The 26,150-nt window shown below is 35.5% G+C and overlaps 3 protein-coding genes across 4 annotated transcripts in view; all 3 read left to right on the top strand.

Annotated features, from left to right (window-relative positions):
- Window position 1: 1 nt before the first annotated feature.
- On the top strand, window positions 2-1,060 carry LOC145932929 (small ribosomal subunit protein eS8-like; the record flags this gene model as incomplete). The annotated part of the gene is made up of 3 exons (XM_083032155.1): window positions 2-190; window positions 273-402; window positions 667-1,060. Coding segments are annotated over 3 exons (429 nt in total), but the record flags the coding sequence as incomplete, so codon positions are not given.
- A 187-nt stretch (window positions 1,061-1,247) lies between these two features.
- Mrpl1 (mitochondrial ribosomal protein L1) lies at window positions 1,248-3,341 on the top strand. Its single transcript, XM_083058871.1, has 7 exons — window positions 1,248-1,372; window positions 1,613-1,802; window positions 1,890-2,103; window positions 2,199-2,378; window positions 2,479-2,593; window positions 3,023-3,120; window positions 3,204-3,341. The coding sequence occupies exons 1-6, from the start codon at window positions 1,354-1,356 to the stop codon at window positions 3,070-3,072; spliced, it is 768 nt and encodes a 255-aa protein (XP_082914997.1). The 5' UTR covers window positions 1,248-1,353; the 3' UTR covers window positions 3,073-3,120; window positions 3,204-3,341.
- A 1,201-nt stretch (window positions 3,342-4,542) lies between these two features.
- Cad99c (cadherin 99C) overlaps window positions 4,543-26,150 on the top strand; it is a 105,536-nt gene continuing 83,928 nt past the window's right edge. Inside the window, exons 1-2 of one of the 2 annotated variants that reach the window (XM_083058863.1) lie at window positions 4,543-4,839; window positions 5,061-5,252. In XM_083058863.1, the coding sequence (XP_082914989.1) occupies window positions 5,250-5,252 (3 nt within the window). In that variant the 5' untranslated portion in view covers window positions 4,543-4,839; window positions 5,061-5,249. Of the gene's footprint in view, window positions 5,253-26,150 lie in introns of both variants that reach the window. The other variant, XM_083058864.1, reaches the window with a different exon arrangement.

Here is a 26,150-nt window from a genome sequence, read left to right as displayed (position 1 = left end):
CTGGGGTTCTGAGTGTAGTACCAGGAAAACTCGTATCATTGATGTTGTTTATAATGCATCGAACAATGAATTAGTACGAACTAAAACTTTGGTAAAAAATGCTATCGTTACCATTGATGCCACACCATTCAGACAATGGTACGAGGGTCATTATATTCTTCCACTGGGTCGCAAAAGGGGTACTAAGCTGGTGATTATTGAAACTTTATTTAAAACTATGAAATAGATGTATCAAATATAATATGAAGTTAATATTATGATTATTTTTGTAGACAGAGGCTGAGGAGGAAGTATTGAACAAGAAGCATTCTAAAAAGACAGAGGCTAAATACAAAGCTAGACAGCGATTTGCCAAAGTTGAAGCTGCTTTGGAAGAACAATTTGCAACGGGACGTGTTCTTGGTGAATATTTTAATTTTGTAATAGTTTTATTTATTAATAATAATAATAATATTACATTTTTTATTAATAATACTAATAATATTAATATCTTTTTTTTGAATAAATTGAAATAGTTTTTTGAACATTTGTCAAAAATATATGTTCGTGATTATAAAATATTTTTTTATTTTGCATTATGTATGTATTTTATTATATTCTTGTTTGATGGAAGTGTCTAAAGGTAATGGTTTATTTCATATTATTAATGATATATTTCAAATTTAGCTTGTATAGCAAGCAGACCTGGTCAGTGTGGACGAGCTGATGGCTACATTTTGGAAGGTAAAGAACTAGAATTTTATATGAGAAAAATTAAAAGTAAAAAGGCTAAATAAGTATATCTATATTTATTTATTTATTATGATCATGAATGATAGTTAGCTCTATGTTGGAGCTGTTAGTAATGTAATCCCAGTCCCAGATTTGATTCTACACACACAATTATATCATGTCCTTTTAATTAAGATATCTAATGGGATTACACTTATCCTCGAAAAAGAATAATAGATTCAATCTAAATGTCACATTTATAAATAAAAATTACGACGATCTATTAATAAAATAAAATCTTAAAATAAAAAAAATTAAATATCTTGTGTCTGTTATTCTTTGTAAGGAAAATGAATTTTTAAAAATCAAATATGTGCATGTATGAAGACAGATACATGTACAAATAAATTTACAATATGCAATAAAATCTTGATTATATCTTGTTAAATATATATTAAATAAATATTAAATAAAATCTTATTGTTTGACAAGATTAGAAATAAGAAAGAATTCGTAAATAAATGTGGAATTCATCACGAGCAATTATTTCTAGAGGATCTTCCAAAAAATCCCTATACACATACGAAATGTCCATGTGTGAAAATTCCTGATTCCTGCTCCAATCTACTTCGATAAACCATCATGGCGGTAGCAGCTAGCGGTACGTGTCTTATATTTTTTTCAATATTTCTTTAGTAATACATAGCAAATTAATTGATTACACATATTTTCTTAATTATTAATGCATAAATAATAACGAGATCGAAATAATAACGAAATCTCTATAACTGTTGTCTTTTTTTTGTAAAAGTTATTATACATAACCTCAAGCTATATATTTTTTGATTCAATATATAAATCATTTTATTTTGTATGTAATGGCAACTTTTGTTTTTTGCAGGCTGGTTACTAAATTTTTCTTCAACGTACATAAGGCATGTGACATGCCTTAATTTTTGTCCCGTTGGTTTTTTACAAGCACGAAATTATGCTGCTAGAAAAGGTACAAGAGAGAAAGCGAAGAAGAAAAAGATCAAAGTGGTTGTTCAAAAAATCGGTTTTATACCACACAATCAAAGAAAAGCACAAATGTGAGCATTTTTTTACATAATATATTTTAATATATTTTAATAATTTGTATATTAATATTAATGTAATCTTTTTATGATATATATTAGTGCAGCCAAAAAAGGCAAGATTAAGGAGGAGAAAATTATATTAAACGATAGTAAAAGATCAGAACCAATAGATAATGTCTACATTGGAAAATTTCATAAATGGAAAATTTATTCATTTGAAGAAGCAATACAAAGTCATTGTGAAACACATCATCCTACTATGTACAATTTCCCAAATGCACCTATAAATGCATTTATAGAATTGGATATGCAGGTAATTAGAGAGGAAAAAATGCAAATATAAGTGTATATAAGATTTATATTGTATATAAAATAAAAAGTATGCTAAATGTAAATATATGTTATCAGGGTACAAAAAAGACAAAATTTGTCGATGCTTTCACAAGAATAGCGTGTGTGCCACATTCGTTTGATCATGCTCAAAATAGAAAAATATTGGCATTTTGTAAGACTCCTGAAGTGCAAGAAATTGCAAAAACAGCTGGAGCTATGTATGCTGGCGGTAAAGAATTAATAAAACAGATTCAGGTAAAATAATATATTCTTTTTGTAACATGATACAATTATATAACAAGAATGTGAAGATCATATCTTTTAACAACTGCTGATTAAATATATTTTATTATAGAGCGGAGAATTTTCTATTAGAGATTACGATATTATTCTGTCCGAGCCAAGCATCTTACCTGATCTGTTGCTAATTAGGGGACTTATGAGAAAAAAGTTTCCCAGCACTAAATTAGGTTAGTAGAGATACACAATAATGAAGCTTTTGAAACTTTTGTCTTTATACATTTTGTTCCTTATATCTATATCTCATTATATCTATATCTGATGCGTGGATGCATGCACGAATTTTGAAACTCAACTTATGTGTGTGTCATTCCTAAAATAAATTTTAATATTTATTATATGGTTTATGTTCTGTTAGGTACTCTAAATTCTGATATGAATATGCTCGTAACGAAATTTTTAACTGGAATAAAATATACAGCAAAACCACATGATATCCTAAAATCTTACGGCACTATTAATATTTCATTTGGAACGGTACGTTCTTAATAGTGTTGTTTGCATAATCGTGTCATATTGTTATAAACATATTTTGTTAATTATACGTTTAATCTATCAGATGGTTTAAAAAGATTATTGATTAATTTATTATTTTATAGCTCGATATGGATACAAAGAAGTTAGAGGAGAATTTCATTTCCATTATTAAGGATGTTAATAAAGCAAAGCCACGTCGACCAGAACCTTTTATCACAAGGTAATATTTAGGAATGTTTATATTATATAATTGTATTTTTATATCTGCATTTATTATATAATTGTGTAATTGTGTTTTAACAGAATTCGTATTTTGTCTGCGCCATCGTCAGAAAGGTTTATAGTTGAATTTGAACAATATCTATCCCAAGATAATACTGTTAAGAAAGAAGAAGCAGAAGAAGAAGATGAAGAAGAAGAGGACAAATCGAACATCGTTATTGCATCTCATTAATTTTGTTTATAGGTATATTTCTATAAAAATAATATCTATAGTTAAATATACATATATAGTAACATATATGTATATAGTTAAATATACATTTATAGCAAAAACCTTTGTTTTCCTCCCGTTTGTCGCTAATACAATATAATATTTCATATATTTATTTTTGATTACTAATTAAGCTTGTAAATTTTTTATCAATATCTTATTGAAAGCATATTAAATTATTGGTGATACATTGTTAAATTACATGTTGCAATGAATCGGTGAGCGATTCTATTTTGCTTTATCTTAAATTTATAATTGTTATTGTTTTATATGAAGTTGTTATGACGTAATTGTTTTCTCGCATAATTTGACTATAATAATCCTTCATCGAAAAGCGCATAATTATGCAGGACGTAATCTCATTAACGCCGATAGGGTATGATGACTATGGTCTATCGCTTGTGCGTTAATAAGCTGTACGATCATGGGGAGGCAAACAGAGGCGGCGCTAGAGATAACGATGCCTTAGGCAAATGTATTTACTATGAATATTGTAAGCTTCTATCATTGAGCGAGCTATTGTACACACAAGGGCTTCCCTGATGAGAAAGCGCTTACAGATATTTAACTCGCACTCTTTATATACATATATGTGAAGTCCGATGAAATCAAAATAGCCGTCTTATAGTCTAATACGAAGCCCTTGCGTACGCAAAAGTCTTTGCAAATATGAGGTCTCTGTAAATGCATTGATCGTAGTTCAAGGTAAAAAAAAATTAGGATTTGATTTTATTTTTTACAAAATTCTTTATATTAGAAATATTTCAAAGAAATTTTTCTTCGCCGTAAATAATTTAACAATATTTTTTTTATAGATTTTGACGTTTTATATCATTAGATAATCATTTGTTAATACGGCGAAATAGTATTTATCGGAATCCTAGTATTTATATCTTGAAACATTAATGCGGTAGATCTGTATATACAGCGAGGATCTCGAAGTATTTACAAGCGCGTACATACAAATGCCTTCGTATATGTATAATCTAACGCGACGAATGCACTTTCACCCAGTTCGCCTGACGGTAGAGCCGTCTCTGCGGGAGACTACGGAGAGACCTACGCGTGTACGTATGTACGACGAAAGGCGGACGAAGTAGAAGGAGCGGCGAGGCAAGTGAAGCGAGGGAAATGAGAATGGAGAACACGGTGAGCGGCGACCGGTGGTGGTGCGGCAACCGAACGAGCGATCGGAGAGGGGCGACGGCTCACCTACCTGCCGGTCGCGGGCTCAGTCTGTGTCTGCCAGGTTGAAAATCCGTTCGTCGCTTCTCTCGCCCTCGAACCGGCGCGTAACCGTATAATACGCGCGAACCGGTCGCGTTCTTCTCGAGGGGGAACAAACGTCGAAATATATAATTTCCCTTCCGGGGATGTTTCTCTTCTTGGTCTCCGCTGATGGTCTCTCTGCCGTTCTGGTACCGATGGTCGCGCGGGAATCCCTCGGTTTGTAAATCTTTCTCGAGTTTGTCCTCTATTAGAGATTTTCTCGGGAAAGCGGGAAAATTTTCGCGCCAATCGAGAGTACGAAAATTTGTGTGTGTAAAAAAAGAGTGAAGGAGGCGCACGCGTACGTGCGTGCGCTGGCTCCTTTTTCGCGGCGCGCGTTTTTCTCTCCCTCTGTGTATGTGTATTTACGTATAGTGTGATTCGTGTTGACTGTGCAGGGTGCAACGACACGAGACGACGAGAATAAGGAAAGAGAGAGAGAGAAAAAGACAGAGTAAGAGACAGCGATTTCAAGTTTTCTTCTCGCCGTCTATCGCTCCGATTGTGCCTCCTTCGTAGACATGCCCCTGCTTGACGGCCAACAATTGCGGCATTAGGTGACATACAGGCGCACACGTGCACCAGTCATGGTAAGTTTGCAAAGATTATCTCTCCATACTCTGGTGACTCGCAGAAGTCATTTCTCGAGGAATTGAGATGCAACAACAGCCTCCAAATTTGACGATCTCAATATTTAAAAAATTATCAGTCATAAATGATGCATCAGATTATACTTGATTCATATTCTCCATTTGCGAAACTTTGAACTTGTTTTTCCAAAATAGCATCTTTCTATAGGTTGTTGCATTGCATTCAATTTCTCAATCGTCTTTTATCCTCTTTTCGCTAAACTCGATCGGAGTAATTGAAGCAACAGCCCCAGCGCGAATGCAATATGTTGCAATGTATATATATAGAGAGAGTTAATCTCTTCCTCGCAAATGATATGCGGTTGCATCTGTAAGAGCGTTGTTTTTATCATCTCTCAAACGATTTTGGGAAAGACTGTACGACAAGAACAAAGCTGCGCATCAAAATTATGCGCGCGGTTGCTCTCACATGTGCCCGGAGTTTAAAGGGCATCTTACAATAAAGGTCGACGCGCGAGGAGGTACGGCAGGCTCAGGCTAACTTTGATATCTTCATTTCGCGTATGCAAACTGCAGAAGAGGGAGAGCTCGCGAGGTGAATAGGCAGTCGGATTCGGTATGCTGTATTCATAATTTGCAGCACGAAGTGTCGTTATTATGGCGTACGCGCGTCTCGCGCGTGGCACCTTCGGCATTTTCGAAGATCCTTCTTCTCTCCTATCTAAAGAGAGAAACTAATATAATAATCACGGAAGCCATCCGATCTTTAATCGCGACACTCGATAATATTTAATAGAAGCGGGATACGAGGCGAGACTTTAACGCCGGGAAAGCGTTTACGTAAGTCTCGAAGTTGACAAGTCATCCGTGGAAAGTGTCTTTTGGTCTTAGCCACAATGTGATTACTAATCATGACCAGAGAAATGTCGATGTTCAGCTTACTGTTAGCAAACCGATCTGAAAGCGATTTCATTTTTTTATATAATTATTGCGACTAACATCGAAGTCGTACAATAATGTGACTTGGATTTATTTAATCAGTAATTTAATATGATAGCTTTTTGTGCGCATTATTTTTTTTTTTTTTTTTGCGTACTAAGTCTCTGATGCTTTACAAAAGAATTAATTCCGCTCTCATACGCATCGCGGACCGATGCATCGAGATACATTATGCAAACCGCCGCGTACGTGAGTTGCGTGTTTCGATTTATTTTCCACGACGCGAGATCCTTGCGTGTTGCTTATCGCTCGCGAGTCTCGATCCAAATTCATAAGCAGTCATCTGTAATTTACTCTCAATAAGTATGCACATTATATATCTCGTACGGTTCGAATTTTTCCTTTTTCTCCTCTTTCTCGATGTTCTGTGCTTGTCAATTTATATGTATCAAGGTATCTGCAACAAATGTATGTTGATTTCTCTTTTCTGAATTTTTTCTTAATTAAGTAAATTATTTTTATTTCTGGATCGATTGAGAGGGAATATCGTTTGATAAAAACACAAACTTTCGAAACACGTTAATTAATTAGTTATTGATATTGCAAATATATATTTCAAAGATATCTTTAATTTTAGAGGAATCTTTGCGCGAGCAAAGAGCGGATTTTAAGCTCGTAGGGACAGTCACTCGCTCGTGTGATTCGTATCGATGAAATTGCAAAAATTTGTCGAAGCCTTGACTGCCGCTCGCCAAGATTTTTGACGTACTATTATTTCGCGAAACCCGGCACGTCGCAAAGTCACGCGAGGCGAGAGTACGTATATATGCAAGGTCTAAGTACCAATAATTCCTTAACCGTGTCACGACACGGCGTCTTTCTACGTGGCGATATCGTGGCGAGTCGATAAATTGATCTAGCAATTCCCGTCGACAGTGAAAGGCAGTTTGAAGGACGATATGTTAGAAGTGTACATGTCGAAGATGCGGTTTGCATCTTTTTTTGCTAATTAGTTGAACCTTATGAAACGCTAAGGATGATTTATGTAAAGAACGAAGTTTAGGAAAAAAAATAAGTTGCTCGTTGCAATATTACGATGAGCAATTATTTATATTATTTTGACAGTGATTAGAAGTAGCTGAAAAACACATCTTGAGTTTGTCTACTAATTCATTGTTATTAGTAACGACCTCCAATAGATACACAGAGAGAATTTTCTTTTAGAATTTACCCTGAAAATCATGATAATCGTGAGACAATATGGAAAGAATTTTATGAGAATTTCTCTGATTAATATTTATCACAATAAAAATAATATCTATTACAATATAAAATATAAAATATGTTTGATTAATTTTATTATGTAGTTTAGTAAAATTAATCAGACATGTTTTATATTTTATCGTGATAGATATTATTATTTTTATTGTAATAAATATTAATCAGAGAAATTTTCATAAAATTCTTTCCATATCATATTGTTCCACGATTACCATGATTTTCAGGGTAAATTTTAAGAGAAAATTCTCTCAGTGTACAAGGAAATAAAAAATTTCATGAATTGTTTTACAGTTGTCGGCTACCTTTAAATTTGCAACTTATGCGATTGTCGTTAATTAATTTAGAAATAAATTTTAAAATTGTTTTAGAGTCCCTATATTAATAATTTATGGAACGATATTTCGTTCTGTAAAATTTTGCGCGCAACCGCAGCTTATAAAAGAGAAAATACCGGTTATAAATATGATTTAAGTCCACGTCGTGGTTCTCGGCTCTCTCTCCGTATTTCGCTCGATATACTTTATTCGATGTGAATCTCTCGGAAATGTTGTTCGCAACGTTGTTACGCATTTCTTAGTAGCAATCTTTAATATATCGCGGCGTATCGATATATAATCGAACGATGAACGGATCGATTCCGGATCATTATCCTACGGACGTTTTATTAACAGACGCTGCGAAATTACGGTTTTGCCTATATAAGCGCGCGTGTGCCTTAGATAGAGACGCGGTCCAGTCATGCGTGCCAGATCGCCGCAAAACCCCAGCTCCAGAAGCGAATGCAAATGATAGGCTTTGTGGGAGTCTATACGTGTCTCTGTAACGCCGACGATTTCCTTCCCCTTCGACTTTCCCGATCGACACACGCGCGGTGTCTGCAAGACCATAATTACGTCTTATAGTATACTCTATGCCGACACAATTCACCGTGACACGAATCTATATCCATATCTTTCTCTCGTTCGTTCATTTCCACGCTCGTTCGCCGGAAAATTGCAAATCGGCGAATTTCCCTCCGTGAACTTCCGCGTGACCTCTCCTGAGTATGTATGTATGTGTCGTGGGATCGGATACGCCTCGTGTAATACCGTTTCTAACGTTTCTTCGATCTGCAACAGGAAACTTCGAGCCAGATAGATACGCGTCTTGACGTAACCCGATCGTGTAATCAGAGTGTGTTTCACTCTCAGACAGTCAGCCAGTCGCTCACTCTTGTCCCTTTTTTTTCTCTTCTCGAACACCGCGAATTCTTTGCCGCGAATCCGCGATCGAGAATTGCGAGATCAATGCAAGTTTCACGTCGGTTCGAAAGAACACTAAAAGCCTTTTACTCTGCCCCGGTTATCCGCAGCAAACGTTTCGCCCAAGTTGTTAACCGGATACTTCGATAAAATATCGTTTTTGAGGAAAAAATGATTATAAAATTCTCGAGGAATCTGTATATTGCAATACAAAATTTTGAAAAAAAATATTTTATGAGATTAACATAAGATGACTCTTAATGCAGCGGTTGAAAAACGCACGAATATCTTTTCATCGTCACGAAACAGAGAAAATAGTAGTAGTAGTAGTAGTAGTAGTAGTTATTAGCGAATCGCTTTGCAAAATGCCAGCGTGACATTCACGCGAAGGAAAGTCCGAACGGGCGAGCAGAGACGCGAGACAGCAGAAGTAGGCAGGGGAGAGAAGCAGGTATATCAGCTAAGGAAAAATGACAGATACGAAGCGGTTATGTGCCAGGTCGACCGGTTCTTCTTGTTACTCACTTCCCTCGCGAGACATATACTGGGTGACGATGACAACCGTTCGTTGCATTAGCACGTCGAACTGCATTCTAGCTACACAGTGAAAAGACGATTTTCAACTTAAATATACAAAACTATTCGATAAATCGGAAATCATGTGCATCGGGAAAATTTGAAATTTAATTAAGTGGTATAAAAAGAAATTGATGGTTGCAGATAATTCAAAGGGTTTTAATAATAATTAATTAATAATCGATAGTCAATAACCAATTCGTTAAGCGATATATACACGAGAGAGAATTTTCTCTTATAGAATTTACCATGAAAATCATGGTAATCGTGGGACAATATGGTATAGAAAGAATTTTATGACAATTTGTCTGATTAATATTTATCACAATAAAAATAATAATATCTATCACAATAAAATATAAAATATGTTTGATTAATTTTAATATGCAGTTTAGTAAAATTAATCAAACACGTTTTGTATTTTATTGTGATAGATATTATTTTTTTAATAAATGGTAAAGTATTCGACCAAACTAGCAATAGTGCTTTATTAAGCTCACTATTGTGAGCTCACTATTGTGAGCTTAATAAAGCACTATTGCTAGTTTGGTCGAACACTTTATCATTTATTATTTTATATACTAGCGACTTGTAAAATAACGAATATTATTTATTATTATTTTTATTGTGATAAATATTAATCAGACAAATTCTCGCAAAATTCTTTCCTATCATATTGTCCCGCACGATTACCATGATTTTCAGGGTAAATTAATTCTAAGAGAAAATTCTCTCAGTGTAATAATTACAATTCTTATTTACTTAATTTAATTAAAATGATGATAAGTTAAAATAATCTAAGGAATTTTAGATAAAAATAATCTAAGGAATTTTAGATAAAAATGATATAAAATGTGGGTAATAGTAATTATATAGAATATAGATGCATACACATTTCTAGTACGAGTAAAACGAAGCTGAAGTAATTTTTTTAAATTTTAGACGATTGATCCTTCTCGAAATTCAAATGAGATTGAATTTATTAATCTTTGCATATGTTTAAATAATTAGCTATTAGTATTCCTAACCGCTCATAAATGTGTCGACTGTCGCAGCGTAAACAGGAAGGTTGCATAAGAGATGTTAGATAAGTATTAAATAATCTTCGTCGTGCGGAACGTTTATTATTATAGGAACTGTGGTTCATCGTCGATTATGAAATTTGCCATAAACCTCATCGACGATTGAATTTTGACAAGTGCAGTTGAATATTCGCCTCGCAAACGACAGCGCGATGATGATAAAATTGATGATCCATTAATCGCACAAAGAAGCGATAATCGATGAGTGAATTGAATTGCGTTAATTCGCATATTTTAATATCCGGCGGAATACAATATTTGAATATGCACGTGATATTGTGTATCGGATTTTTTTTCCTCGGGCGCAGCTTGGATTAATTTATTAATGAGCGCCGCGACCGTGCGAAGAAAATTAATGCGCACGTAACGAGATAGAGATCCGCTCTAACGAAACTCTCCTTCCCTCTCGGAATATAGGATGTGTAACCGTAACAAAAGGCGAATTCTCATGGCGGTTACAGCACGATGCGTACAGCGCATAGTCTTCTTTCCCACGTGTTAGAAAACGCGCGTCTTCGCTTGTCAAGAAAACGCGCGACAACGGCCGATAAAACGTTGATACACGCGTCGTAATAATAAATGTGTTCCTCTTCTGTCAGTTTCACTTTAGCTCGCAAACGATAAGCGGACGAATTTATAAGTTTTGGGTTCATTTAAATTGCTAAAGAATATGCAAAATAGTTTAACATATCTTCCATCAAATGCTCGAATCTCTTGAGGACTAACTAAGCAAGCGAACAACTTTTTAATTGACGTTTATATAATTCTTTTTAATGAACGCAAAGATTTTTATACATCCTGTTTTATAGATTTCTATCATTTAAATTGTTTTACAAGTCATAAAATTTAATAATCGTGATAAATTAATTATTAAAAGTAAATTAGAGATATGAGAACGTAATAAATTAAAGAATTAACTTCTTTAAAAATAAGATTTGTTATTGTATAAATTGTTTTCGCGGAAATAATCTGTACGGTAAAAGTGTCAAAGTCTCATATGGTTCGATCTCGCTCTCGCTCTCTCTCTTGAATCAAGTTCAGAGTCATCGTGATCGAAGACTGACACGATTCGTTCCGAGCTCTCGTACGTTAGAGAACGGATGCAAAAACAGAGAATCTTCGATACGTCATCGTTGTGCAATACTCGTGCGCGAGGTCTGGTCGCGCTTTCAAGGAAATCGTAATTACACGCTTCTCACTCGTTCGTTTTCCAAGGAAGTGATTCAAGAACACACTTGCCATTGATGCGATTACCACGCTCTCCTCGAAATTCCTACGATGGCTATAGGAAACGCATACGCGCGATTCAACGTTTCTTTTTCACGGTACCGCTAACCGATCGGACAGGTATCTCATAAACGGGTATCCCTGATCTCTCGAAACACAAGCAGTGATAAATCCAAGCCCGAGGCTCATTCACGTCGCGCTATTTCTGCCCGCTACACTAGTACTGCCTGAAATGGTATCATCCCAGTGCCAATTAAACAATTAGGAAATTGTTGAACCGTTAATATTCTCACGAGCTCATTTACACGCTAATATTCACGCGCTCCTCTGATATTCGTGCCCTTCCTTACGCGTGAATGATCTCTATCTGCTAGAACTCGGTCTGCCAGACAGGAAGTGGCAGAAGAGCCGTAAGGCTCTTTTCTATATTAATTTTGCGGTCTCGGATTTATGCGTATAGTATCGTGACACCGGGTGCGTTTCTCAGGTCGACGACGATAAGGGAGGGAAGGGGGACTTAAACGTGAACGAATGTACAGTTACGCGAAGAATCGCCGAAGCCGCCGAAGAGGAACGCGAAGAGGGAGAGACGTGTGTCGCGCAAAAAGGAGGCCACCGGCGACCTCACCGTTATATTGGCGCCCACGGCAGCGAGGCACCTCGTCTCGATTTACGACTAGTTTCTCGTAACTTAGCACCAATACGAGAGGCACGTGTACCTTGTCCGTCGCCGCCATCGCGCTTCTGACGTTTCGACGCTACGCTTGACCTCTGCACTTATACCTGCTGGTCAGGTTTACGCAGCTGCTCGCAAAGCGACTTGCTGCAACATTTCCTCCTCGCACCGTGCAACAGGTATGCACGGTAAATGAGGCGTAAATTAGGACGTCCCGTTTCTGTCCTCCGGGTGAGGAAAGCGACGTGTTGCTTAATGTTTGACAATTTATCGAGAATTACCTATTGTTATCCTTGATTCACTCCTTATCGAGCAGCCGGATTGTATCAGATAGAACATGATATAATTCAGATCCATCTTCCCTGTAAAAATTTGAAATATTAATTTAAATGTTGATACATCTAAATGCTAATTTTTATTTTTGCAACATACATTTATATATTACTCGACATATTTTACCTTGTCTCTTACATTCCATTTGTCCGATAACAGTTCGTTATATAAAGATGCGATAAGTCTATATTTATACAGTTGCGATTAAACAAATTGATTTTCAATATTTACGAAAAGAGTTAAGAGGATATTATCGTCTCACAAATTTACGGGAAGCTCTTTACTGAACAACTGTTCACTGAAACATCATAGCAGCTATTATAAAACGCTTAAAGTTATTCCGGAAATTGATATAGTGTTTACAAAATTATTTCTTGCACGACATGTGGAAAATTGCAGCGAGTTGATTGAGAGACAGGTATCGTTATCACGATCCTGTCATCGATATAATTTTAACTAAATATGAAGATGCGAAGAATAAGAAAGAGGAAATATATCATCAACTTTCTTATACTCCACGATAATGCACGTTTACCTATTTGTGGTTTTCTCGTACTGCACTTTCTATAAAGATTGCTGAGCACGCGCTGTTGTGAAGAAATATTTTCTTACTTTTTAATATGTTATTTTTATGAATTAAGTATTAAACTTTCTCAATAATTCAGTAACTAGAATAAGAAATTATGTTTTATAAATGTTTCAAATACTAGAAATCAAACAAAAAAATTTTTTCGAATATTCAATGTTTTAGTATAATATTTAACTCTTATTTGAACTAAAAGTTGCATAATGAAGATTTAATTGATGCTTTGGTTAACTTCCTTAATTTTTCATACACGAGTATTTCTAAAGATCTTTTTGTAATTTTAAAGATCTTTTTTTGTGCCGCGTATATCATCTTCCAAGTTCATGTGCGCGCATAACTTCGGCATATGATTAATGCATAGATACATACAGGAAGGAGGAAGTCGATTCGCAGTAATGCTAATGCATCTCGCGATCGCTAAATATCTTTCGAATTAAGCTAACGCGAATTATTTTCCCCTTATTACCGTTGGATCTAATGGTCACTTTACTTACATTTATATCGCGATTTCTACGAGAAAAGAGACAGAACGTCGCGTATTTAAGAAAAGAATCGATCAATATAATCTCCCATAGTTAAAAGAAACACCAAAATTTATGTCAGTTTTATTTCTAATATCGTCAATTTTAAACTAAAAAAAAATCTGCGCAATTTTATTCTTGCATGTGAATTTTTAATCATTAAATTTTAATATTAGACAACTTTCTACTTGCTTGATTTATTTTGTAGTCATATAACGTGTTAAAGTAAAATTAAACGATGTATATTTTACGGGAAAGATAAAATGTCACACTTTTCTAGACGAAGATTTGCAACTCTTTATTTTTCGTTCTCTGATTTTCTAAATTTCATGACCGATAATTTATTCATGCACGCGACACCGCTTATCTCTCAAAATACTCGCGTATCTATAATTCCAGCGTTATATTCGCGAATGATGAGCAAACCTGCTTTTCTCATCTCTCAATCGTCCTTGGTTTTTCTCGCGCGACGAGATAGATAAATGTGTCGATTGTGCAAAAGCTGCAAAGGCATATTGCCATGACCGCGAGGACCGCTCCTTTCCGCCGCGGGGATTCCGCCTTTCAAGGAGGAAGTCCCTCGCATATTAACACGAGAAACGTGACGACATCCCGTGGACCCAACTTATAATACCGGACGCAATGTAAGGGAGTAGCGACACGTCGCATTCGCATCGGCACCGTTGCACCCCGTAGCGACGTGCTGGGATTTGGTATCACGGAATTCGTGTTCGTCCCCGTGTTGTGTCGTCCGATACGTTTTGTAATACGCGGTTTGTATAATTAGAGCGAGTTTCGCAGATCGCGACGGTGTAAAACTTTCCGGACAATCTGCTGTTTGTTCGCTATGTTTATTCGTCAAATATTCGGGGTTTAGTTCGCGATTAACATTTTTTTTTGCGATGAGATTGATTATTACATCATATTGTATATTATCACGATTTTATAGATAGACGAACCACAAAATGATATAGTATTATAAGATAATATGAAGAAATTGAAATTAAAATAATAAAATGACTTATTATTATTGATTGGTAATCAATAATAATAATAGTTATTATAGCATAGGGAGAAAATGTCATCTGGAATGAGGAAATCGTGCAATTTTGTCCGAGAAAGTTTCCGTTTAATCCTTGATTTCTTTGACAGTTTAGTTTTCTATTTTGCTTATAACACAGTCACCAACTGTATTTTCTACGAGGTTTTGATCAACGACTGCTACCGAACCATATGTTCCGCGACGTCCTCGATTTTTGAACGCTGCATATAAATTATTTTTAAATTATCTTCCAGATTTTCTCTCTCTTCCTCTCTCTCTCTCTCTCTCTCTCTCTCTCTCTCTCGAGAGAGAGAGAGAGAGAAACATCAATCTGTGCTTTCTACGCGCATTAATGCGTGCTAATGTCGGTGATTAGGAACTCGCGCCATACCTGTTCGCAGTGGTCATAAATCAACGTTATAAATCCGTAGTTGAGGAACGACTGCCGCCGCTGAATGCGTGCACATCCGCGTCGCCGTAGAATTATTTATCATTCACTCGCGTTGTCGCATTAATCGTCCTTTTCGAATTACATATGTAGTTACCGTTTCACGACGAGATGAGGTGCGCCATTTTCCGGGTGCATCTTCTTCGTGATGCGTGTCGATACGTCATCCATACCGCATAATGCGTTGTCGCGCATAAATTTAAAATAGCGATTGCGTCAATTGTACGATAACAAATGATACACAGAGAGAATTTTCTCTTGGAATTTACCCTGAAAATCATGGTAATCGTGGGGCAATATAGTATGGAAAGAATTTTTGAGAATTTCTGTGATTAATATTTCACAATAAAATATATCACAATAAAAATAATAATATCTATCACAATAAAATATAAAATATGTTCCATTAATTTTACTATGCAGTTTAGTAAAATTAATCACACATGTTTTATATTTTATTGTGATAGATATTATTTTTATTGTGATAAATATTAATCAGAGAAATTCTTATAAAATTCTTTCCACACCATATTGTCCCACGATTACCATGATATTCAGGGTAAATTCTAAGAGAAAATTCTCTCAGTGTACATACACACAGCAAATTTTCTAATAGCTTTTATAACAAAATTTGTATCTCATAATTTTTGCTCGTTTGCTAATTATGTTCATATTCGTAGAGAACGAATGATCTCTTATGTGCTTTTTATTTATATTAACATCATAATTTTTATTATTATTTTCTCGTCATTTTATAATTATTTTCGCTTATTATTTCGAGCGAGTTTCTCTCTGGCAATTATTGTCGAAAGTTGTAAAGAGCAACTTTCGAGATTTTTATTCGCTTAAAGCGATTCTCGAATATACAACCGTATTTCAAGTATACATTTGAAATTAAACCGCGACGATAGAATTGATTACTTTTGGAGTGTCGGCCGTCTTTGGACGACGGTGAAGAACAACGATTGAGGGACCCAGTGCGTCGAAATGACAGAAAAAGATACATCCTTCCGGCGCAGAGACGCGTCTTTCTAAACGCGTTTTCTCGGACAAGTTACCAGTTTAATCTCTTATATAGAGGCGCCTATATATGTATGTGTACGTGCCGCTTTTAACCGCACAGTTGCTAGCCGCGCACATTAACGAACGAGCAGGTCGTGGAGCAGGTAGCCAGGTGCACGATACGATGCAGGATAAAGAGGAAGAGGCTTCGGGAGAGAGTCTATCGGGGCGTATAAGGGACGCGAGGGCGAGAGAGATATAGAAAAGAGAAACGTGCGTGAAACGAAGTTGTGGACATGAAATTCCCACCGTAGGAATGTGAATTTTAAGGGAGCGAGGGCGTGGGTTGACAATTGGACGTCGTGAACTTGCAATCGAATAGGCTCATCTACGATTCGTGTCGGTAGATAGGTCGATCGACCCCTGAGATTCTTTTTTATCGCCTCTTTATGGCCTCTATACAATCGCGAACGGAAAACGTAAGAATCCCAAAAATTCGATCGTTCGACCGCAACGGGAAACTACACGGATTCTCCCCGCTTTCTCCTTCGGATGAGTCGTCATCGATCGTCTTTAACTGTCGGTTTATGTCCGAGGATGAGGCCAAACTTTCTCTGACCATGCGTATACGCGGACATACAGCAGTATTTAATGTTTCTCCTTATATCTTTATTTTAATTTTAATTTGTAATTTAATTTAATTTTTATTCCTGCGAATTCATTTTAATTCTGGTATATAAATTTTTTCCAAAGATTTACAAACATGTTTTTAAAGTTGTATTATTACTACGTTTATCTAGATTCTCGCAATAATTCATAAAAAAATAATTTAAAAAATGATCGAAAAGAAAATCATTAAAATTACTTATATTACAAAATTTAAATTTATTAACCATTAAACATAAGCTTTGCAATTTCGGAATTATATGTTATTCGGCAAAAAGATTTCCTGGTGTTGTCCCTATTGTTTCGGAAACGCTTCCTATCGGCGCGAGATCCACGAGATGCTCTTTTTACTTTATGTTTACGTCGGCTCGTTGTTCCTTATGGAATGCAGCGAGAAGGAGAAATCACGCACCGATGTGTAGTTTCGATTATTCTCGGCCCGGAGAGTGTAGCTGGATATAGTTTGTGCGTTATTCTCGGATCGCGCTCGGGAAAGCGCTCGCATATATCTCGTAATTGCGAAGCTGCAACGAAGCTTCGGAACGAAGATATAAATGTCGTTGTTGCGTATCGACCTAACGATCCGATGCCCGCGAGCGTGCCTGTAATTAGCGTCTTGATTAGCCGGTTATGTGTGTCGAGATCGGCGCCTCGCGTCGCGCAGAGATGTTGCAGCAGCAACAGATCGACAGATAAATCAAATTTGTACGGAATGCTAGGGGAGTCGGGCGTCCACCGAACGAATTTCTAAGTACTTATCGCGAAACATAAACCGGATATAAGAAAAGTTGTTTTTATTCTTCTGAATCACTTTTGATTTGTCGCAATTGGCGATTCTTGTTAAGAACACACTTAGTCCCCGAATCGATAAAAGATTTAAAAATATTATCCAATGGTTTTTCTTCGGAAAGTTCTTCTCGATGTAGGAATAAAGAGAAAAAGGTCATTGGGGATTAGAATCGTTTCTCGTTAAAAATGACTTCAAGCCTTTTTGTTTCAGTCTTCCAAGGAATTTTATTCCGTTTGAGTTTTCTGAGTGAGCGATCTTTAACGATCTCGTCGCTGACATTTGCGATTAAGATATATTGATGATCATTGAAGTGTCTCTCTCTTATCAATCTACAATCCCGTCACACACATATATATATACACACACACACATACGTTATCGATTCATTCGTTAGACATTCTTTAAATGGCAGCTTGTTATCGTTAAAGCATCGCGTTGATTGTGCTGCGATTTATTGCGTTGACATTTGAAACACGGATTCGTTAGCCTGCATCAATTGGCGGTAAATATGATATTTTTTAGAAAATAAATATCGAAATTGAAAAAAATCTCTGAATAAACCGTGTATAATGTTCATCAAAGCGTTTGACAGTCTATCAGAATCTTTTTGTCGCGCGAATAATTTTGATCGAAATTACTTAAAATTAAATTAAAATAAAAATAGATTAGACGACTTCCTGAGTCAACCTGTACAAGAAAAAGACTTGTTAGATCTTCCTCCTCGACGCTTACTCGGAATATATGTACGAGCGACAGATGTCTCCATTATATGGGCGCGCCACTATACGTCTTGCGAGAAGAAACCCTCATTAGGGAGCTTCGACGCTTCGAATAAGTCATCGTCGGAGCTGCTTATGGTTGCGCGGCGCATAAACTGCTATGCAGAGCCTATGCTCGCCGTCTATCTCGTTGCGATCTCGTTGCCGATCCGTTTTATTTCGCGGCGGTACCAGTACAATAGTGCCAGATACATCCGCGTGCCTTTCGAAGGGCGGGAATATAATGGCATTGTTCCTTGTAGCCGAGAAGTGTAATAGCGCGCGCGCATGTGCTATGCAGATGCCCATCCCGCATAATCGGCGTATGACACCCACGTGTTCGCGATCGGATGAAGAAGAACCGGAAGAGAGATTGCGCGAGTGAAGAACAAGACGTGTGGAATTTATAGCGCGCCGTTGCAAAAATAATCATCGTTGTAAATTAGTTGGCAATATAACATGTAACTTTTTCACAAGAAAAGTTATTATATTGTTGGTTTCTTACGTTTTTTTTTTAAGTTGCGTGAAATGCATCGATGAAGCTAAGAATCTCTTTCAGTTTATTTTTTTTGGGGTTATATTTTATAAAAATCTCTAATGAGAGCAAATTTTATTTTATCAAAAAATAATTACTAATTATAGAGGTTAAAGAAATAAAAATTCACATTTTTGAAGTCTAGATTATCGCGAAAGATAAGATTGCAAAAAAAAAAAAGAACGAAAGAGCTTTATGTCAATGATAATATGGATTCGGCAAGTATTTATTAATCTGATAATCGATTATGCGGATGAGCTTACATAAGACCGACGAACCATCTCAACGTGACGTAACGTTTTCGTGCGAAAAAAAACCAGAATATTGTGCACTCATTTGAACGCCCAAATGTTCCCATCGCGTCGTTGTTGCAATTCTCTTCATCACGCTAATAATTAATTCTTAACCGGTTCGTTGGTCTTATGTAAGCCCATCCGCATAATTAATTACCGAATTAATAAATATTTGGCGAATTTGTACGCATTATACCATTGACATAAATTTGCCGTCTCGTTTTCTTTTCTTGCAATCTTTTTTTCTCTCCCGATAAATATAGATTTTTATTTTCTTAATCCCAAATTATTAATATTTCATAATGAAATAAAATTTGCTCTTATTATCAATTTTTTAAATAAAATATAAGAAAAAAATAGAGAAAACTGAAAAAGAGATTTGTAGCTTTTTATAATGCCTTTACAATTCTATGCAAAGATATATTTTCTACATCACTCAAATTTTTAACGAAGAAATAAGGTAAAATTTTAATTATAATACTGTTTTAATTATACTTTTGATTAAACTAGTATACATTATTTCCTTTTGAAGATTGAAATAATATTGAAAGATAATATAATTCACGTGTTCGATGAATTCTCATTAAAAGTGGTAGCCGATTGTGAAAACCTCGCGATCCAACCCGTGAGACTGGACGGTAACATCTCGAAGAAGATTAAGAACGCGCGCGGTGGGCTGAGAGATAATTAAAAGTCGGCACGTAAACGCGGTAGGTGCAGCGGTTTTTGCGAAACATGCCGTTGTTAAATTTCGCCGAAACTTGGTCGGGACAGATTCATGTCACGGTGCGTAATGCGAGACGGTGTCCCCTCCTCTTTTCTTGCTTAATTAGTTACCGGCGCGGGTTTTCGCAACGTTGCCGAACCTTTCCCCCTCGTAACGAGCAACGACGATTAATTATATCGACGTAATTTTAGCAACGGCGAAGACCGAGCAGATCGGTGCCACTCGCTTCACCAATTAGCGAAGCGACGAGAAGACCCGCAACGTCCCGCGATTACCGAGCACCTTCATGGGCGATGTACTCATTTTCATCCCGCTACGTCATTCAAACTTAAATTCGGCTTAATTAAGTCGTTTTTTTTTCGAGGGAGACACGCGGGATATCCGATTATTGCGCGGCACCCCGGGTTCACGGTTCTTCGTTGACTATATATGACTCACGCAAACATCTCGCATATTCACGCTGTCTGGCTTTCACTAATGAGAATGCAAAATAATAATTTTTGTATATTTTTATTGTATATATATATATATATATATATATATATATATCTTGTAATATAAATAATTATAACTTTTGAATAACTCGAGTTTTGGAAAGAAAAGAAATAAACTTGAAGAATTAAGATATATTAAAAGTAAAAATATAAAATTAAAAATTTTAAAAATTAGAGATTTTGTTTGTATACGCGCGTTTGATAATTTGAAAATTTTTGTACATATTTTTGCTATAAAAAATTTTAAATATTTGTACATTTTATACTTATTATGTTTAAACAACTATGCTCTCATAGAGCAGCAAGGAAGAAAAATAAAATAATTAAAGTAAAAATGAGAGTAATTAAAAAAAAATGAGTGATGTAATTAGAAAATATATATCTTTACATAGAATTATGAAGATATTATATATTATATGATTAAAACAATAAATTTTCCATTTTTTGACATATTTTATAAAATGACCTATAACGAAGACAGATGTTACTTTTAATCATACAAACTATTATAGTCATTAGATATTAAAGCAAATAAAAATCTATATAGATACGTCTCTCTTTGAAAGTCTAGACTTCGCAAAGAGAGAATTGCAAAAAAAAAGGGAGAGCAATTTTATAATCTAGATAATCTATGTTTCAACTCGCAATTCAAAGGCGTTTAGATCAAAAACATTTAATATAGTTATCTGACAGAATATGCGCGAGATATTTGCGCCTTAGTTCAGTTACCATTCTCGAGATTAAGGTTCCATTCGAGCAAAGCGGAAGGATCTTCGTAGACTCTGAGATTCTCGCATGAGGTGCGCGGTCAACGATTGCACCTCGCGTTCCCAGGGTTCGCAGCTCCGAGGGAAGATTTGAGATTACGTTATTGCGCCCTATGCCACGTGACGGAAACGCAACGTGAACGTGCGAAGTGTAAATTCAAAGCTCGACGGAAAAACGCTTCCACGAGTTAGTGATAGAGATACAGCTATTGAAACGTCCTCCGTGTAATTATCGTGCATCGTGCTAAAACGTAATTATCAGTTAGTGCCGGGAGAGAGAGGAACGGGCCGTTACGAGGAGAAGAGGAGTCACGTGGAATTCTCGTCTAGCGAGGATCTAATGAAACGATGGAAATATAATAATAATAGCCGGGCGCGCGTGCTTTATGAACGATTCAATTTTCCAGTGCGTCCGACTTCCGGCACCGTAAAGCATCGCTTGCGTTTGCTTGCACCGCACGATAAGCCGAGAGAGGTCCGATTTTAATGCGTGCGCGTTCATTACACGTTCCCTCTATTATTCCTTGGCCAACCAACCAATACCGCGGCGATTTATAGCCGACACGCGGAATCGCGTCTTTTATACGCGCGCAAAAGCGCGAGATAATTGATAATTTCCCGCGACCGCAAATTCGCGCCGTCAATTTCGGAACGGAATATCAAAGAGATTATTTATGCAGCTTCTCGGGTTCTTGACGTATTTTCCGTCTGACATTTCTTAATATCACTATAGAACAACACAAGCGCGCGCCATTTCTCGATTTTATATAAAAAAGAATATTTTTATATAAAGTTTGTTTAAACTTGATTAATATTTTTTGACAGAAATAAGCTGATTAAAGCGTTAATTTGCTAATTAAATTTTAAAATGAAAATATGTTATAAATAATATGTTATAATACTTTAAATTCGAATAATATTTTTTGACAGAAATCAGCTGATAACTGTCAAAAATTTTAATCGAGTTTAAAAAATTATAAAATATTATTTAAAACATATTATTATTTTAATTTTTATAATATATTATTATTTTAAAATTTAATTAGCAAATTAACGCTTTAATCAGCTGATTTTCTGTCAAAAAATATTAATAAAGTGTTAATTTGCTAATTAAATTTTAAAATAATAATAGGTTATAAAATTTAAAATAGTAATATGTTTTAAATAATATGTTATAATGCCTTATCTGCGATTAATATTTTTTGACAGAAATCAGCTGATAACTGTCAAAAATATTAATCGAGTTTAAAGTATTATGACATATTATTTAAAACATATTATATTATTTTAATTTTTATAACATATTGTTACTTTAAAAATTAATTAGCAAATTAAGTCTTTAATCAGTTGATTTCTGTCAAAAAATATTAATAAGGTGTTAATTTGTTAATTAAATTTTAAAATAAAAGTATCTTATAAAAATTAAAATAATATGTTTTTAAATAATTCCTCTCTTAAACTCGATTAATATTTTTGACAGTTATCAGCTGATTTCTGTCAAAAAATATTAATCGCAGATAAGGCATTATAACATATTATTTACAACATATTACTATTTTAAGTTTTATAACCTATTATTATTTTAAAATTTAATTAACAAATTAACGCTTTATTAATATTTTTTTTACATACATCAGCTGATTAAAACGTTAATTTGCTAATTAAATTTTAAAATAATATTATGTTATAAAAATAAAAATAATATGTTTTAAATAAAATGTTATAGTACTTTAAACTCGATTAATATTTTTTGACAGTTATTAGCTGATTTCTGTATCATTCTTTTTAATATAAAATCGAGGAATGGCGCGCGCTTGTGTTGTTCTAGTCCCTTTCTAAAAAAGGTATGTTAAGTCGATTCTCGCAAGTATTGCCTCTTTTTCACGATATTGATTAGCTGCCTCGATTTGCGTTATGCGTTATATTCATAGCACTTAAAGGCTGTCATCGCGAGGGTTAGCAGTTTGACAGTTTGTCCAAAATAAAATTAAATAAAATAATAATATGTTTTAAATAATATGTTTTAATACTTTAAATTCGATTAATATTTTTGATCAGTTATCAGCTGATTTCTGTCAAGAAATATTAATCGAGTTTAAAGTATTATAATATATTATTTAAAACATAATATATTATTTTATTTTATTTTATTTTGGACACTATCAAACTGCTAATTCTCGTGATGACAGCTGCGAATCGAGACAGCCAATCAGCATCGCGGAAAAGCGACAACAATAACATACCTTTTTTAGAAATGCAAACATCGGAGAAGACGTTAAAATTGTATACATATATGTATATATGTTAGAAAGCTAACACATTTAATTGGCAATGTAATAGCATTTAGCGATATCCGTTCCGCGGGTTGAACGCGTCAGATGGATTATCTTTTCGGATCGCTCGAGCGCGAAAGAGCCCTCCTCGCCCGTAAATAATCACCTTGCCAATGTAATCAACGTGTGGCGCAACGTTACGCAACATTTAGTAATCGGCTAGATCGGCTAGATGTTATTCGCGTAACTGCGGGCCGCGCAGGAAGAATGCATTGTCAGTTATCGATACCGTTATCGGCGCGCACGATCGCATAGCTCGCGGCGGCGGATCCGGAGCGCACTTTCCGGGGCGGAAAGAAGGGATTCTATTTCGCGCTTGATTTGCGAACGCGCATAAATCAATGCGAATTCAGTAGTAGTCTCGTAACGAGCGCGGTAAATCAACATGAGGGTCCGTCTCTCTCTATTATATCGGCGATGACTATCGGATTCGACGAGGTCCCGACCGGAAATCGAAGTCTTGACGCGAGATCGAGGAAACCGGCACCGCGGTGCTCTCCCTAATTCCGGCCGTGACTCACGAGCTCCTTCGAGGATGCGCGATTATTCGCGGGTGCCCGAAGCCGGAAGGCTTCGTCCTCTCTCGACGGTAAAATTGAATTGCCTTCGATGCTCGGGCTCGAGATAAGGAACGGTGAACCATGGATCGTATCCGCTCGTGTAATGTGTGTGTGTATATATAGATGTTCGAAGATACTGTACTAATAAATAAATCAACAAGCGTGTTTTTGATCTAACCGATGTATGTACATTGTACATATACTTTGTACATATACTTTGATTCATCGTCGTGACGTGCAGCGAAATGCAATAATGATACACCTATAGTAGAAATGTTTTTGACTCTCTTTTTTTTTTTGAAAATTCTTCTTATATTTTGATTTTTATTAGTTTTTTAGTGAAACAAAGAACGAAAAGTATTCAATTTTTTTTACAAAAAGAGGGGATATTAAAATAAGAATAAACGAATACGAAAATTTAAACTTAATTTAATTTGAGGATGAATTTTTTTAACTGCGAATTTAACTTGCGAACATATAATATGCTCTAAATTAATTATATGCAATATTAATATTAATATTATTGACAATTAAATTTTTAAGCCTAAGTAAGGTTTATTATGTGAATAGTAGTTTTGGACATATATTTTTATGATATATATAAAATACTATTTCAATTTTTTCTCAATAGAGAATTCAAAGGCCATATCTCAATTATCATCACAAAGCCGCTCGCTCTCTTTTATATAAAAGTTGTGCCTTTAAAAAAAAAGATGTTAAAAGCGTGACCAGGCTTCTCCCCGGGCATCTGTCTGCATTTTCCCGGATGCACGCGGCCGTTGATTTTATCTCTTCGGTTCCGGAGCGTTATTACAATATTTTATACACGGCGCGTTGCTCCATTTCTTTCTGCATCGAAAAATAGGTTGGTGTAAATTTTAAAATGCGAGTACGATAAATGCAACATGTCAGCTCTGCGAATCAAAAGCAAAAGTACGATGACATTGCGCGTTTCATCGCGAAATTTCATTCGCTGAACAAATATGTTATCTTTTAGTTACGGGTGCAAGAACAATCGGCAAAGTAAATTCAACGATATGATTATTTAAACATAACATTAACTTTTTTAGTACATAGATACATATATGCGCGTTGTGCAAAAATAGTATCTCTACTCGTACGGTTTGATGAGACTTGACTATTCAAGTGCTTTAATGTTGCTAAATTTAAATATGAAGTCAGATTTTCGCAATCCAAGATGAAAGTTGAATGTGCGTGATAATTGTTTCTCCTATCGAACAGTGAGAATACTGAATTCATATAGCATTTTCGTAGAAAAATTAACGTTATAAATTATTTATTTTTATTCGATCAGATTTGTCAATAGTTGCTCTTAAAGTTATTTAAAGCCAGACACTAATTTTAGGGCTGCTTAAAATATGCTTGTTTTATATTTACGATACGTAATAACTTTGGCATTTTTTTGTATCTGAGTTTTACGCGTCAACGCTCGAAACCTGTTGAAGCGTTTAATATCGCGGTGGATTCCTGGTTACGAGCAGATACTATCTCTAAAATAACGCCACGGTCGTCGGGACATGCAAATCGAGCTCTCGTGAGCCTCGCGTGAAATTAATTGCGCGTGATGCGGATATGCTGAGAGCTCATCCCGCGATAGCTTCGGACATGCGCGGTTGTTGTATAACGTTAGGAAGAAAAAATATGAGTCTGCATCAAAAAATTGTAGGGAGAAAAACGGTTATACAAATTTTTATAGAGAAGAATAATTCGTTCTTTTCTTCTACGTATAATAATTCCTCTTCCTGAACGTAGAGACATTAATTCGTATTAAGACGTCATTCAACACTCGCCATTCATGACACAGCTGTAGATGATGATCGTATCTCGCGAATCTTGTAATTGTATAAAATTCGTTCCAACATTCGCCGTTTGTGTGGTCTAGACCAGGTAGACCAGGAAAGACAGCTCGCGATAACTCGCAGCGCGTTTCGCAGGAAGCGGAACCGCAGGAAATAATACGTTGTAATCGGCTCCCTCCGTTCCTGTCAATTATCCTGCCT

The sequence above is a fragment of the Prenolepis imparis genome, unplaced genomic scaffold (genome assembly GCF_030444845.1).
Source record: "Prenolepis imparis isolate NDT839.2.m4 unplaced genomic scaffold, iyPreImpa1.0 SCAF_2, whole genome shotgun sequence".
NCBI classification, from domain to species: Eukaryota; Metazoa; Arthropoda; class Insecta; order Hymenoptera; family Formicidae; genus Prenolepis; species Prenolepis imparis.
This window is presented reverse-complemented; position numbering and strand designations above follow the sequence as displayed.

Bases quoted from the DNA above. Each gene is read 5' to 3' on its own strand.
- Mrpl1 (XM_083058871.1), top strand. The intron at 1,803-1,889 runs GTGAGCATTTTT...GATATATATTAG, and splicing joins AATCAAAGAAAAGCACAAAT to TGCAGCCAAAAAAGGCAAGA. The intron at 2,104-2,198 runs GTAATTAGAGAG...ATATGTTATCAG, and splicing joins TTATAGAATTGGATATGCAG to GGTACAAAAAAGACAAAATT.